Source organism: Alligator sinensis, unplaced genomic scaffold (assembly GCF_000455745.1).
Source record: "Alligator sinensis unplaced genomic scaffold, ASM45574v1 scaffold322_1, whole genome shotgun sequence".
In the NCBI taxonomy this organism is placed as follows: domain Eukaryota; kingdom Metazoa; phylum Chordata; order Crocodylia; family Alligatoridae; genus Alligator; species Alligator sinensis.
Window position 1 is genome coordinate 946,963 of NW_005842154.1, and position 14,524 is coordinate 961,486.

The 14,524-nt window shown below is 49.2% G+C and overlaps 1 protein-coding gene across 6 annotated transcripts in view; it reads right to left on the minus strand.

Annotated features, from left to right (window-relative positions):
- CHD5 (chromodomain helicase DNA binding protein 5) overlaps positions 1–14,524 on the minus strand; it is a 51,260-nt gene that overhangs the window by 25,406 nt on the left and 11,330 nt on the right. For 5 of the 6 annotated variants that reach the window (XR_003094507.1, XM_025206381.1, XM_025206382.1 and 2 more), the window contains exons 2-14: positions 13,857–14,036; positions 13,297–13,415; positions 11,506–11,744; positions 10,845–10,969; positions 8,536–8,659; positions 6,292–6,458; positions 5,497–5,715; positions 4,636–4,842; positions 4,331–4,542; positions 2,774–2,905; positions 2,178–2,286; positions 1,151–1,342; positions 862–1,062 (exon numbers count right to left, since the gene is read on the minus strand). Coding sequence is in view for 5 of the 6 variants with exons in the window: in XM_025206381.1 (XP_025062166.1) it covers positions 862–1,062; positions 1,151–1,342; positions 2,178–2,286; positions 2,774–2,905; positions 4,331–4,542; positions 4,636–4,842; positions 5,497–5,715; positions 6,292–6,458; positions 8,536–8,659; positions 10,845–10,969; positions 11,506–11,744; positions 13,297–13,415; positions 13,857–14,021 (2,211 nt within the window). In the remaining variant the exon portion in view is untranslated. Of the gene's footprint in view, positions 1–861; positions 1,063–1,150; positions 1,343–2,177; positions 2,287–2,773; positions 2,906–4,330; positions 4,543–4,635; positions 4,843–5,496; positions 5,716–6,291; positions 6,459–8,535; positions 8,660–10,844; positions 10,970–11,505; positions 11,745–13,296; positions 13,416–13,718; positions 14,037–14,524 lie in introns of those variants that run through there. The other variant, XM_025206383.1, reaches the window with a different exon arrangement.

The following is a 14,524-nucleotide window of genomic DNA, read 5'->3' on the forward strand; positions in this document are numbered from 1 at the left end:
ACAGTGCTGGAAGAAAGATGCAGAACGGTTTGCACTACACTGCAAAATACCAGCGTGCAGCGCCTGGGAATGAATCAAGCCAGCAGAAAATCTATATCCATCTGAGCATTAAAATGAATTAGAGCTCTCTCTAAACCCCACAGAAAAGGGCCCATCAGAAAGCCCTCCATAAATCAGCTGCATTTACAAACAGTGTCAGACCTCCTCTCTGGAGAACAGCATTTTTCAGGTGCCCACTTCCCTTCTTCCGGGTCAAACTCTGCTCCCATTTCCACTGTTGTAAATCTGGAGTAGATCGGCTAGCCTCAAGGAGTTGTTCTGGATTTAAACCAGCATATGCAGCTGCAAAAATATGTCCTTCCCCCTCTACATACCGGAGTCCTGCTTTTTGATCTCCAAGTCATACATAGCCCAGCCAGTACTGAACAGCAAACTATAAGGGTTTATCTTCCAGAGGGCACTAAACTAAGGAAATCTTATGAGGAAGGAGCTTCAGGCCTGCATGGAGAACACAGCTCACATCAGAGTTCAGAAAGATATCTCAGGACAGCAAATCCCCCACTGGTATTGGGGTGGGGAATGGTAAGATCAGTGGCTGGGACTTTGTATTAGGCACCAGTGAAATCTGGGAGAATGGGAGCCCCAGTGAACAGTGAAGAGTAAAGATGCTTTCTAGCTTGCACTTGGCAGGCCTGCAGAGGCAGACAGACACCTGGAGAGGTTTCTTGTCCCATATGTTGGCAGGTGAATTTCTTCCCCCCACCACATGGATCAGGCAATCCCTTTTCTACAGCATTTTGCACCAATTTCTTGGCCAGGAGCAAGCTCGGCTCTGTTCCCAGTTGGATGTGGGGCACTTACCTTCATTCGGAAAACCTTCTTCCCACTCCGGATGGCATTGTCCTCAAAGGAGAACTCATTCTCCCGGATCACCGCCCGGCTTTCCTTGTCCCCCGTGTACGTCACAACATAGAAGTCAGGGGCCCACATCTCAAACTCTCTCTCCCAGTTGATGATGGTGGAAAGAGGGGCACTGACCAGGTATGGTCCTTTGGAGTGGCCCTGTCAGGAAGACATGTTTCCAATAAGCAGGCTGCACTCCCGGCTCACCCAGGGTGCCGAACTATCTCCAGGTGCATTGGATACTCACCTCCTTGTAGAGGGAGTACAGGAATACAATAGTCTGCACGGTCTTCCCCAGCCCCATTTCATCAGCAAGGATTGTGTCAGTGCCCTGGGCCCAGGAGAACCTCAGCCAGTTCAGCCCTTCCAGCTGGTAGGGATGTAGGGTACCTCCAGTTGCATCAATGTACCAGGGTTGCTTGTCAAACTTAACTGTAGGCTATGGAAAAAAATGCACCATGCACAGCACTCAGTGCCAGCCCACTCACTGGCATCCCTCTTCTCCACTGCCCACAGGGTCCCTCTTCACAGCTTTACCATGGAGAGGCCCAAAACAAGGAGCAAATACCACCCAGGAAGTTCCAAAATCAGCTTTTGCCTCCCCAACATGGAGGTGCTGCCTGCAGGGATGGTGGGGTCCAGCAGAACTGGCAGGGCATGGCTGTATGGACTGAGGCACAGCTTAGCTGGCTGGGGCCTGCAGCTCCTCCACACTGAAGGAGAAGCCATGAATGGCCTGTTAAGCACAGGCAATGCAGCCTTTGGAAGCCTGGGAAATCACCACCAATGCCCAGGCTGGGAAAAGTTGGCATTTTCCCCACAAAGAAACTCTCAGATAAATAACTGTCTCCTGAGAGCTTCCACACCAGCCACTGAAGGGCTCAGGCCACCTTTATGGTCTGAGGAGCCCTCGAGGAGCCCAGCCAATTGGCAAAGAGGTCTTGTGACCTGGTCCCTCTGGTACATGCTGAAGGCGATGAGGAAGCCCTCAAAGTGGGGAAGGGGACATCTGTGCCTGCCTCAACATGCATGAGCAACCCTCTCCCTCTCCACAAATGGGAAGTGAAGATGATCCACAAGCCATGAGGGAAGAAGAGTGCCCTCCCCCAGAGCTGCCACCTTAGACTTTACCTGACTCTGACTGAACTGGCCTGGAGATTGCTTGGCCTCATAAGCAGCAAGATTTTTATGGAGTTCAGACATAATGCAGGACCCTCCCATTCTAGTGTGACTCCCTTCCCTCCATCCTTCCCCTCCCCAACCCTCTCATTTACATCAACAATGGGTGTTTCTGGTGGTTTCTCCAGTTTCTCATCTTTCAGTTTTTTTCCTTTCTTGTTCAGCTTCTTTGGAGGTCGGGTTTCGTCCCCCAACATCAGCTCCCTGGAAGAGAACATTTAAGCAGAGGTTCTTGGTGAGAAGTTGGCAGCAGGCAAAACACAGGTTTGTTTCTGTGGTCTCTAAGCACTGTGGGAGAAGGCCCAGTACACCACCTTTTGTTCTGCCCCCACCAAAGCTTTTCTGATCCAGGTACATCTGAAACTAATGATCCCTAATGAGCCATAAACCATGTAGCTGGGTAGCATCACACTGACACTGACCCTCAGTTCAATGTGAAAATACATCTAGGTTTTTTCCTGAAAACTAGACACAGCCCAGCACAATGGGACCTCTTGTAAATACAGTAAGACAAACAGATGCTATTGTTAATACAAATGAATGGATATTACTGACATAGGGATGGATAACCTAGGTTTACAGGATGATACACTATGGGTAGAAGGAGCTCCAACTGATTTTGGGCACCCGCTTTAGGACACTGACAGAGCCATTTTCCAGAAGTACTAAGCACTGAAAATCAGGCTGTTACCTGTGATTCCAGTATATCTGCTTCAGGTTTTCATAGTATGGAATGTCTATATCATCGATCTCCCAGGTACACTGGTCATATGGCAAATCTTTCCACTTGATCAGGTAATGGATGTCTCCCTTTTTATCAAAGCTAGAACAAGTAGTATTTAAAAGCATGTCACTGAAATGGCCCAGAGTAACAGGCATGACCCGAGCTGATATTTCACTTGTATTGACAGGCTGTTCAGTGATGGAAACACCTCCCTGGTGAACCAACACACACTTCAAACACACACTCCCAAGCGTTCAAGCTTGCAAGTCCCTAATTGAAGCCTCTTGAGGCAGGGAACCCCGCACACATCAGAGCCTGAAATACTAATGCTCTGGTTTCTCCTCAGCTAATATGCGTGAGATCCACTTGTGAGCTGGTGGCAGAAAAGAGTTCCCAGACAGGCTCTCAGTATGACAGGCAGGATTCATGCATACAGAACCACATCACTGTGGTGGCACTGTAGGTGGGCGGGCTGGGAAAGGGGTCCGCATTTCAAAAGTTTCAGAATTTAGAGTGTCCCGTGACAAGACCACCAAGGCTCAGTTACTCAGTCTCTCCATTCCTGGCAGACAGCGAGTTATGACACTTTTTCTGAAATTGCGTACTTCATCTTTTGTTTTTACCTGTGTATTATGAAGTCCAGGCAGAGCTAAAACAACACCTACAAGGAATCAATAGTTTCAGCTGGAATGGTCTATCCATCTCTTGAGTGTGTTTAATCAATCATAGAAGCTAAAAGCCATACAATTTCATTGCGTCTGTACTGCCTGTAATTTAGTGCCCTGGCTAGCATTGATGTAACTCATGGCATGACGGGCTGGGGAGTCAGCACTCACACATTGTGCAGCATATGTGGAGAGCTGCTCAGTGGTCATTTAACAGAGGGCAGTTCATGAAAGAAACAGATAACTGGTTAAATGTTTCTAAATGTAAAATGATGATGCAGCTCATAGCTCTATAAAAGAATGCCAGAACCAAGCTGCTGCTCCAGCAGCCAGGTATCCCACCTCTGCTAGGGACAGATGGTTTAGAACAAAGTGCATGCAGTCTTATGGAGCCAGTTGTCCCCAGGACAGTCTTGGCCTAACCCCAGTTAACTCAATGTTGGCGCATGTCCTGTCTAAGAGTTCATATCCCTTCCAAAACTTGGTGAGGGAGGTGGGGCTGGTTATTTTTGCTGTGCTGCTCTTGTAAAGAACAGTCCCTACTACCTGTGCAAATGTGTTCTCTGAATCTTGCTTATTTCTACTTTTCCAAAACACTGAGCTAATCACCACCACAACTCCTCAGCCTGGAAGCTCCTCAGGACTGAGGGAACTGCAGAGCAGATGCCCATAACAGAAGGAAAATCACTTCCTACAATATCACATACAGGCAGAAAGCAAAAGGGTTCCACCCCGAGGAGCTGGCCTTTATGGATCTATGCCAAACCTAACAGGCAGTGTTGGCTCCTAATACTGCCAGCAGGATATGTACCTCCCATTTTCATTTACGCACATGATGATAGCTATCCCCCATTCCCACCTGTGGTTCAGGATGCGGTGAATCATCATCCACTCAGGCTTGATGCCATAGCGGTAGTACTTCTCCTCCATTTGGGCATACTGTGGGTCTTTGTTCTTCCGCTTCTCACTCTTGCTATCCTCATCCCCAGAGCCATAGTCAAAGGCAGGTGGCTCATCCATGTCATTCTTCCTTTGGTAGTTGCGGTACATCACGGTGTGGTAGAGCTCCAGCTGCCAGGACAGAGTGACAGACCAGGATCATGAGGCCTACAGGAATAAGAAGTCCAGCCCCATCTAGGCCCTGCTGATCATGCCCTGCCTCACCTGTAGCTCCTTGACCCAGGAGCAGTGCCAGTAGGAAAGTCCTGCCCATTTCACAAAGAACTCCCTTTCTGGGATCCCTTCCAGTGATTTTGATGGAGGGATGGCCATCTCTGAGTCAGGTGGGGACAGCAAGGATGCTGGGGGCACAGGGGGCTCCTTCCAAGTCCAGTGTAGGATGCGCTGAACTTTGCCTTTTAAGGGAGGGCACTGAGGAAAACAGAGGGAAAGCATGGACACACACACACACACACAAATGGGTTAAACAGGCCTCACCTAGTGCTTCCCCCCTCAGCCTCATAGCCCTCATGTCCCTGTGAGGCTCTACACAACCAACAACCCCCCCATCACTAACAAGCCCTTAGTGTCTCAATGACTCTGACATAGGCCTGGGCCTGCTCTGTGGGAACGAAGAGCCTGCTGTGGAGCAGGAGCAGAGGTGAAGCGCAGACAGGTCCAGCCCAGAGTTAGCAGGGCTTGTAGCTGTCCAGAAGAAGAGGGCATGACAGCCAAAGAGGGGAACGGAGATCCAGGACATGGACCCAGCTTGAGCCTGAGCCCCAGATGGAACTTGCTCCCCCATGCAAAAACCCGAGCACCTGCAAGGAAGGCATCAGTTGCTTGCACAAGGCAGACTAGGGGGGAACTGAGCTCTCCAGAAACACAGCAGGGCATGGGATAATGATCCCTTCATGGCAGGAAGGACAGGAGCAAGGGTCCTACTGGCAGGGAGCACTGCATGGTAGGGCAGTAGGTGTAGCAGTGTGTATGGGGGGAAGGGCAACAGGACATCTGGGGGCCACAACCCCACGCCTGGCCAGGCAGGGGCAGGGGTTGGGCAGGACAAACACTGGTAACACTCACTGTACAGCGCGGGCAGAGCCATTCACCATTTGGGATCTCTGGCAGTGGGGGGTTCAGGCAGTGCAGGTGGTACGAGGAAGGGCAGGTGTCACAGCACAACAGCTCTCCACCATCCTTACACACGCGGCAGAACTCCATGTGGTCATCTTCCTCCTCCTCACCCCCCTCCTCCTCATCATCATCATCATCCTTGGGCTCCCACTGGATCCCTTCCTTCTCCTGGAGAAGCAAATGCAGCACATCACTGAGACATTACCTAACGGGTCCCTTCCTTTCCCCAGAGATGCTAGACACATGTCCCAGTAGCCCTGGCACCCTACCTTCTTGGCCAACACCCTAATGCTCCACAGGTAAGCACCCCATGGCACGGAGCCACCTCCTGTGGCACATTCCACACAGAAGCTTAGCTACAGACACAATCCTGGTAACATAACCTGGGACACAGGTTTAGAGCTGGTACGCACAGAAAAGTGGATAAAACACCTGAGGCTCCTTTTGAGCAGGGCACCACAAGGATTTCGGTGCCAAAGAGAGACTTCCTCAGGCTATGAGGAACTGGAAGTTTAGAAGCCCAGAGCACCTGGTACTGAAGGATGGATGAGGGGCAAAGGAACTCCTCAAGCCATTGGCAAGTCCCCTGGAGCTGAGAGCTCTGTGTAGCCTCCTCTGTTCTATCATCCCAGACTTCTGTGCATTAAAAGTTGCCATTTCTGATAACTAAGCACACACATGAACATGCTTAAAATCAACTCCTACAAAGTGACCCCATCTTAAGCTGAGCCTGGGGCTACTCACACAGTGTGGGCAGCTCCACTTGCCCTCTGGGGCCTTCTCCAATTCAGGATCCAGGCAGACAAGGTGGTAGGCCCGGGGGCACGTGTCACACAGAATGATCTCTCCTCCTTGCTGGCAGACCTCGCAGTAGTCCTGGTGGTCAGTCTCATACCCATCCCCTTCTTCAGCTATGAGAAGAGACACAAAAGAAGTCAGCAGAGCACTGTCATCACCTGCCATCCCCGGGGCATCTGAGAGGATCACACAGGGTGAAGGCAACTCCAAGAACATTCCGCCTTCGTCCCCCTCTCTCACGTCCCCCTGCCTCTCTGTTCCTCAGCATCAAAGTTTATCTGGTTCTTTGCACACAGCATCATCTCACCTCTGTCTCTCTTTCTCTCTCCACACTGTATCATCCTTTGGTTCTTCAGGCTCTCAATGGAGAATGCCAGAACCTGGAGAGGTGGCAAGGGAGGCCAGTCAGAGAAACCTCCACAGAGACCATCACCACCAACCGTACATGTACCATGCACCAATCATGCCACCCAGGAGAGCTCTCCTCCTCCAGGATGCTGGGTTCCCTTCATGCTCACTAAAACTGGAGGCAAGTGCTTGTTCAGCCCACCATATGAGGGAGAAGGACAGGAAGGCTTTATCTGTGGCCAAACATCAGGGACTTGGGAAACTGCAGTTCAGGTTCCAGCTCTCAGTCTGTTCTTGGGCAAGTCACTGAGCCTCTCTGTGCACCAAGGTCACAATCTTCCATCTTCTACCCTATGCATGGCTTGTCTGTTTAAACAGCTGGCTCTGTGAGGCAGGCACTGCTTGCACAGAACCTAACCCTTTCACTCCAAACCTCTACAACATGGATGGCAGCTGACAAGGTTTCACAGTTCTCCTCCCCATGTGACCCACCAGACAGCCAGTCCCATCACTGTGGGCTTAGCTCTCACAGGTTTAAGAGGCAAAGCCCAGAGAATGGGGATTGGGCACTGTGGGGCAGAGGCATGAGGCAACCCCACACAGGCCCCCAGGTCCAGAGCTACCCTTGAAGTTCTCAGAAGCAAACTTGTGGGTGAGGACAATAAGCTAGAGGACATTTCTGAGTCTGAGACCTCTCATGCTGAGCAGGACAGAGGAGGAACTGAAAAGAAACTTTTCTTTGCTGCTCCTGGAGCCCACAAGCTCACAAGCTGCAAACACAGCTTACCTGGAAGGAGCAAGGGACCATCAGTTCAATGAACTTCAAGAGCAAAAAAGCAGAGAAAGTGCCATAATGTGTACAATCCTACACAAAATACACACGCACAATCCAACAAAGTAACTCAGATCCACCTGCACTTCTCCTCTCCACACAACGGAGTTAATCACCTGCCCGGAAACAGCATCCCAGCAAACTGCATTCATGAGCAGAGCTGGGGATGTGGAGAGGTTCAGAGGCAGTTCAGTGCAAAGGGGCTTTTTCACTAGCCAACAGAGCAGAGTGTGCCATGAAAACCATCAGCCACAAAGTCCTACACACCCACACACACACTCCAATGCAAACACTCAAACACCATCTGCAAAGCCATCACCATGTCCATGCTTCTGGGCAGCAAGAACATCAAACAGACACTTCAGCCCATGCCACTGGCCAGGCAGGAAGACTACATGCATCAGTGCTATGCTCCTGTACACACTATTGGTCACAGAAAGCACCTGCTTCACTCCCAGATCCTCACTGCTACAAACCAGTTCCAGTGCAAATGTGCTGGCAGCCCTTGGTCAATTAGTGGTGAGAGAGACAAGCCGGGTGTGCCCCTGCACTGCATGGCAAGAGGCCCTCAGGCTGTGGAGTTGTTGGGGGGAGAGGTAGAGAAGGCAGTTTCCACACCACAATAATGCAGAGGAGCAGTTCTCTGCCAAAACCTCTTTCCTAGAATCACAGCAAGAGGCAGCTGAAATGTCAGAACACAGGCTGCCTGCTGCGAAAGGGGTTGGAGGGCAGAGGAGCATGGACAATGCAACAAGGGGCTGAACAGGACTGCTGCCTGTAGAGCCAGCTGTGCTCCTCGAATGGGAGCTGCTCACATCCGCCATCAGACACAATGCACCAGGGCACTGAGCTTGGCTTGGAAGTAGGCATCCACCAGGTCCGTGCATGAGCACACAGGCAGGCATGCCCTTTGCAATGAAGGCTGCAATGGAATCCCCCCAGCAGGTCTTTGGGGTGGCGAGAAGCAGAACACCCTGTGAGCAGGAGCAGAGTACAAAGGAATGGCCTACTCCTCTTTTTCTTTCTCCTCCTCTTCCCTCTCTTGCCCAAGCCTGCAGAGCATTCGGAGCGCACCGAGGAGCTGTTGATGCTGGCACTGTCCAAGTCAGATTCCTCTCGCTCTTCCTCTTCACTCTGCAAAGGAATTGCAGCACAGGCAGGTGAAAACCTGGCTCTGGACAACTCACTTCCAGCCACTGCCAGAGTTGAGCACTGAAGCTCAGGCTGCCTGCAGAGGAAATGAACCCTCAGGAGCCTGGTTGTTACAGTCATTGATTAGCCACTGTGTCTAGGCCATAGGGAGGGTTACCAAACTCCTTGTGTCAATAGACAGAAGTTATTCATCCTTGTCACAAAGGGTTAGGAGGAAGTAAAACTCATGTGTTAGACTGATCTCTCAGACCGGCAATTAATCCAGGAAGGCTGGGACAGACCTGGAGTCCAAGAGACAATCTTCTGAGACAATCAGGTATGCAGAGGGGATGCCATGCTACTCGCAGCAGAAGTGAGAGGTTGCTTAAGGGTAACCCCAGAGCCCCGGTTTAACAAACTAACTTGTGTCAAGCAGAGGACACTAAGAGTCCTCCTGTGTTTACCTGCCCACAGCTGGGCTCTGGGTTTTCCTCCTGAGTGCAGAGACTGAACTGCACTGCTGGCCAGGTACATGCTGGGAAGGTTCAGCTTCCCCTGAATGCTCAGGTGTGAACCAGAGGCAGGATGCTGGAGGGGATCAATTTATGGTCTGCTAACACACCAGCTGGTAGGGATGCTTCTCATAGCCATCCTCCATGCAAAGTCTCACGGAGTCCAAGGGAGTTTCTTGTATGATCAGGGTTACAGAATCAGGCCCATACGGGGGAGCAGGATCATTTTACATGCAAAACACAATACTTTGGACCTAATTCTGGGAAAGTGAAGAGTCTTTTGCTTCTGCACTCTAAAAGTAGCTGCATGAGCTATTCCATTTTAGCCAGTTGAGATTAACTGGATTATAAAACTGAGCTGAGCCACTCAATAGCTGCTCTGTCTCTCAGACGGAATCAGATCTCCGAATTCCAGGCCCCACCCAGGTGAGCCCCTGCCAGTGAAAGTCTGCATGGTATCTTGTATCTACAGAGAGTCTGTAGATCTCCAGGTGCAAAGAAAACATGACAACTTGTGATCTAAGGGCATGAGCAAACCCAAGCTTTTAGCAACTCTTGAAAATGCAACTGCAGATGTTTAGTGACTGTTTAGGAACAGGTGGCAAATTTTCAAATGTTTATGATTGAAAACCTACTGCAGCAAAGGCCTGGCTCTAACTGCTCCTTCTGCTTCAACCTCCAATGCACAAAAGTAATTTACAAACTGGCGACATTATGCGCAATGGATCGAGATGGCTGGCGAACTCCAGTGAGGCTGAATTAATGGGATTTTGATCAATATTCTCAAGACCTACAGGAGTTCTGTCCCTATTCAACGGTTATTTACAAGATTTATTCTCTCTTGTAAGACTCTGCGCACATTTGATATTCCTAAGCTGCCAAGTGCATGTTATGCAAATAGCACTACTGTTCATTTTTTTGCCATGCATTTATTCCTATGGTCTTTTAGTCTGGGAACAGGCTGGAGAAGTAAGTCAGCAAGATGTGGCAATATAATTAGAAAGCCTCTGATAATTCCCTTGGACACAGAGCACAGCTAGAGCGCAGGCCCCAAAGAGCCACTCTGCCAAAGAAACCTACGAGCATGGTGCTGCTGAATTCACCCCCGAGAAGGAAAACTGATGCTTTAATTTCAGTTGCAGAAATACTCAAGCCTGCTGCCTCCAGGCATGTGAGCTGGGACAGGAGGCAGGGGTCTTCCAAAGGAAAACACCCTGCTGAGCACGCCTTTGCTAAAAACAAAGAGGGTAAAAGGTGATTTGCAAAATTCCATGATGGACAGCAGCTCCCCCATTGCAGCACTCCCTGGTGCAGGGACCCACACAGGATGTGTGCACCATGGCAGTCTGACACCTGCAGGGACACAGGTAGTGTGCACAACTCTAGAATGCTCTGCACCTGAGCATTTTACCTGGAATGAAGAGAGGGGAGGGTGACTGCCCAGCTCTGTTGGAGCAATACCCGCATCCAATACCCACCAGTGCAATTGATACTGATCGTCTCCCTTCCTGGCAGCATCAGCAGAGGCCAAACCAGAACAGGCCCTGGAAAGGAAGTCTCTCCTGTTCCTTCCTGGTTGCAGGGCTCTCTGCACGATGCAGTACCCAAGGAGGCAGCCATCCCAGCCCCTCTTGCCCGCACCCTGTTGGCCATCTGAAATGAGGTAGTGCACTTACTGAGGAGCCTTTTTTCCTTTTGTTGGCAATTCCTCCAAACCGAAATTTCAGGCCTGCTACCTTTTTGCCTTTCCCCTTTTTCTTTCCATCTTTGGAGCCTTTGATTTTCTTCCGCACTCCTGGACCTGAACAAAGAAGAAGATTACTTTGGCGTTCTCAGAGGGACTTCCCTTTTAATGCCTTTATTTGAGAACCCCGACCCTGCCCAGCCATTTGAGTGCCACCCAAGGGCTGCGGTTTGCCCATGTCATGAAGAAGGCATCACAATACTCCTTCTGCTCTGCGGTAGGTGTCTAGCTTGAAAACCAGGCTCCCAGGGGAGCTGTGTGGGCTCACTAGTGATTGCCACTGGAGCACACTGGGATCCTGCTTGGCACAGACATCAGAAGGATTGCATTTTAAATACATCAGTCATCAGGATAATGAAATAAAATCACAAGCGGTAGGACACCCTGCATCTCCCAAGGGCCTGCTGCCATGACACAACGAACTGTAGTCCATCAGAGATACCAGCTAGTGGCACCTGATTAAGCCTGAAGGCATGGCTTAGGTTTCTCACTCACTTACCAGGCAGAACCCCCACTCTTGAGCTAGTCAAGCAAGGTCTAGACATCTCATGGTAACACCCACCCAAGCTGTCCACACTTGCCTGGCCCCTTACCTTTGCCTTCCTTGGTCTTGGCCTTCCTGATAGCTGGGGGTGGGGGAGCCTGGGGAGGGCTGACAGAGAGCGGGGGAGCAATGGCGACTGTCTCCACTGCTGCAGCCACTGCTGCTGCTGCTGCAGCCGCTGAACTGCCCTTGAACGGGTTGTTGGCACTGAACTCCCGCCATTTGGCACCAAGAACTGTCATCATCTTGGACATAGGAATCTTGGGGTTCTTCTTGGCAATTAAGGGCCTAGAGAAGCAAGAAGGGATACAACCTGGGGTTAGCAGAGCCTCCCTGGCACATGGTTGTTTTAACCTATCACATGCTAAGGGTTGTGCCAAGTCTCTACCAAAACTACAGCTGGCTCATGAAATGAGTTGAGATGAGATGTTAGAACCAGAGCTGTCCTCAGGAGGCAGGTGTGCAGTCTGGGAACCCACACTGCTGATGTTATGGGGGGGTAGGTGGGGGTTGGAAGAATGTTTGCTGGTTTTCAAATGGTCTGTGGAGCACCCAATGCATGTTTAAAACTCCAACTTGTCATAATTAAAAAATAACCAGTCAAACTTTCTTTATGAAAATCATTCTCACCCATCTCTGCCTTGAAACCTCTTAGAAAAACCCCACCCTGAAGAACACTGGTATTCCTAGACATGGATGGTGAAGCAGGAAGGGATGCATGATGTACTAGGGCATCCAATTTAAACTCACATGGAAAGCACTCTGGAGCTACGGATGGTTTATTACTATTTTTATAACACCATCATAGATTAATCTAGAATTTTGAAAAAGGGGGTGCAGATGGTGTGGTGCACCATCACATATAAAACAACACATTTTTCTCTAGTTAAAGAGAAACTAGAGCTCTACGAATATGCACTATAGTATTTAGTTTAAGATCAAAGCAAAAACAAATATAACTTTATAGGAATTATGCACTAATTTCTAGAGTATATATAAAGTTTAAAGAACATAACAAATTAGGCAAAACAGTCAAAAGAAGCTATTATATTATCCCTATTGTCATTATAGTTAAATGTGCATCCCCCCTTATTTAGTCTTCTTGAGCATCCTGACACTGCATCTAACACCTCACCATCAGTCCTTTTCACATCAGAGTTAATGTTCACCTGAGTTAATATTACTACATCTGAGTTAAGGTTTTTAGCTAGTGCTAGAAACAGTCTGCAGGGCTATGAAATAGCCATTCCTGGTAATACTGGTTTTCTAACAAATAGCAAAACTACAGAAGAAAGGATAAATTAATTAAGGAACATCAAAACTGTTTAAAAGGAGACTAAGTCATTCACACCTGTAGAATGAAGAGAGATTAGCAGGGATCAGGTAGATTATAATGAGCCATGAAGTCAACTGACTTCCTCAACACTGTCTTACTAGAAATGTCGCTTCCTCTTCTGAGCAGTCAGTTTTAAAGTTTGGGTGGAGCAAAAACCAAAAGACAGTGAACTGCACCACTGCACCCCCACCCCCTGGATCCACCTAAGCACTGTAGTAATATCACTTAATTTCTGTAAAGCAAGAGGCTTCTGGGAATCACCCCTCCACTAGAGCCTCATCTTAGGTCTATAGTAGAAAGTATCCCCACAGAATGGGCATGGGCTCATCGTTCCTGCGGAGGTTCAGGCCCTGCCCTCTCATTCCAGCTGGCTGGCTTTGTGCTCCAGCAGGGTTCCAACACACTGCTCCACCTTTATCACAGCTCCATGTGGCAGTTCCAAAACCCCAGGGCCCACACTGATCCCCAGTCATACACACAGTGCTCCACCCCTTCCTCCCCTACCTGAGAAACTGACTGAATGCCTTGTAATTAGTCAGCGTGTGGTAGTCCTCTTCCGAGAAAATATAATCAACATCATCCAGGCCCCATTCGTCCATGAGCTGGGCTGAGCTCTTGGGCTCCTGCAGATCAAGAACCATGTTGAATGTAAATTCATACTGCTGTAATTCAGAATTAACTCAAATTCTAGAATCTCAAATCTCTTTGCCAAAGAGAATGTCTGCCTTTCAAAAAGTCCTACCAGGGACCAATCTTACAAGATGCAAAGTCCCCCAAGCTCTTCTCCAAGAGAGGACCCTCACCACCTTAAAGGATTAGGCCCTTAGGTCAGAAATAGGAGTCAAGGCTGGCAAGCTAAACTCCCCCTAGCAAGTGCAGAATAAAGCACCAGGTAAAAAAAAACAACTCAGTTTGGTTTTCCTTACCATAAGGGACCTGGAATGAGGCTACTTTGGCCCCAGCCTGCACCTGTGGTCAGAGAGATGGTGACTTGCACAAAAGTTCCTGTTCTCAGAAACAATGCGACACAGGCGCTCCAGACCCTGGCACCTAATCTTAGGTACCTTTAGTCCTCCGTCCTCGTTATCCTCCTCCTCATCATCTTTCTTTTTCCGTTTGGCTTTTTTCTCTTTCTTTTCCTTGAGCTTTTTCTTCTTCTTTTTGTTGGGGGAGTAATCGCTGCCTTCACTCTCTGACTTATCTTCCATGTCCTCTTCATTTTCAGACATTTCATCATTGCTGCCCTAAAACAGAAAGTACCAGTGAAGGAAGATGCAGGATCTCCCAGCCTGAGCTCCCTCCCACAAATCCCTCCTGCAAAGAGATGGCCAAACTTAGATTTTGCCAGATTCACTTATTCCTGCAAAGTCAAAATCAGCTAATCCATGAAGACAGCAACATCAGAAACAACTAAGGAAACAGCAACAGCTGTTCAACTTAACATAGAAGGTTCTGGTAGAAGGAGACACAAACAGTAAGACCCTTGCTTTTTTCCTAGTTTGGTTGCAAATGAAGCATGGTCTTAGGGTGAAGGCACTGGGCAAGGACTCCACACATCCCTTCTCCTGCTTCTGCCACAAAGGACCTGTGTAGCCTCAGGCCTCAATAGTCCTTACATTGGAGGGATGATGCATGTATAAACATATCAGAACACATCAGGTGCTCACTACTACAGACATGAGCCCCACATACTGTCTCTAAGTAAATACAATAGGAGACAATGCAGTCTAGA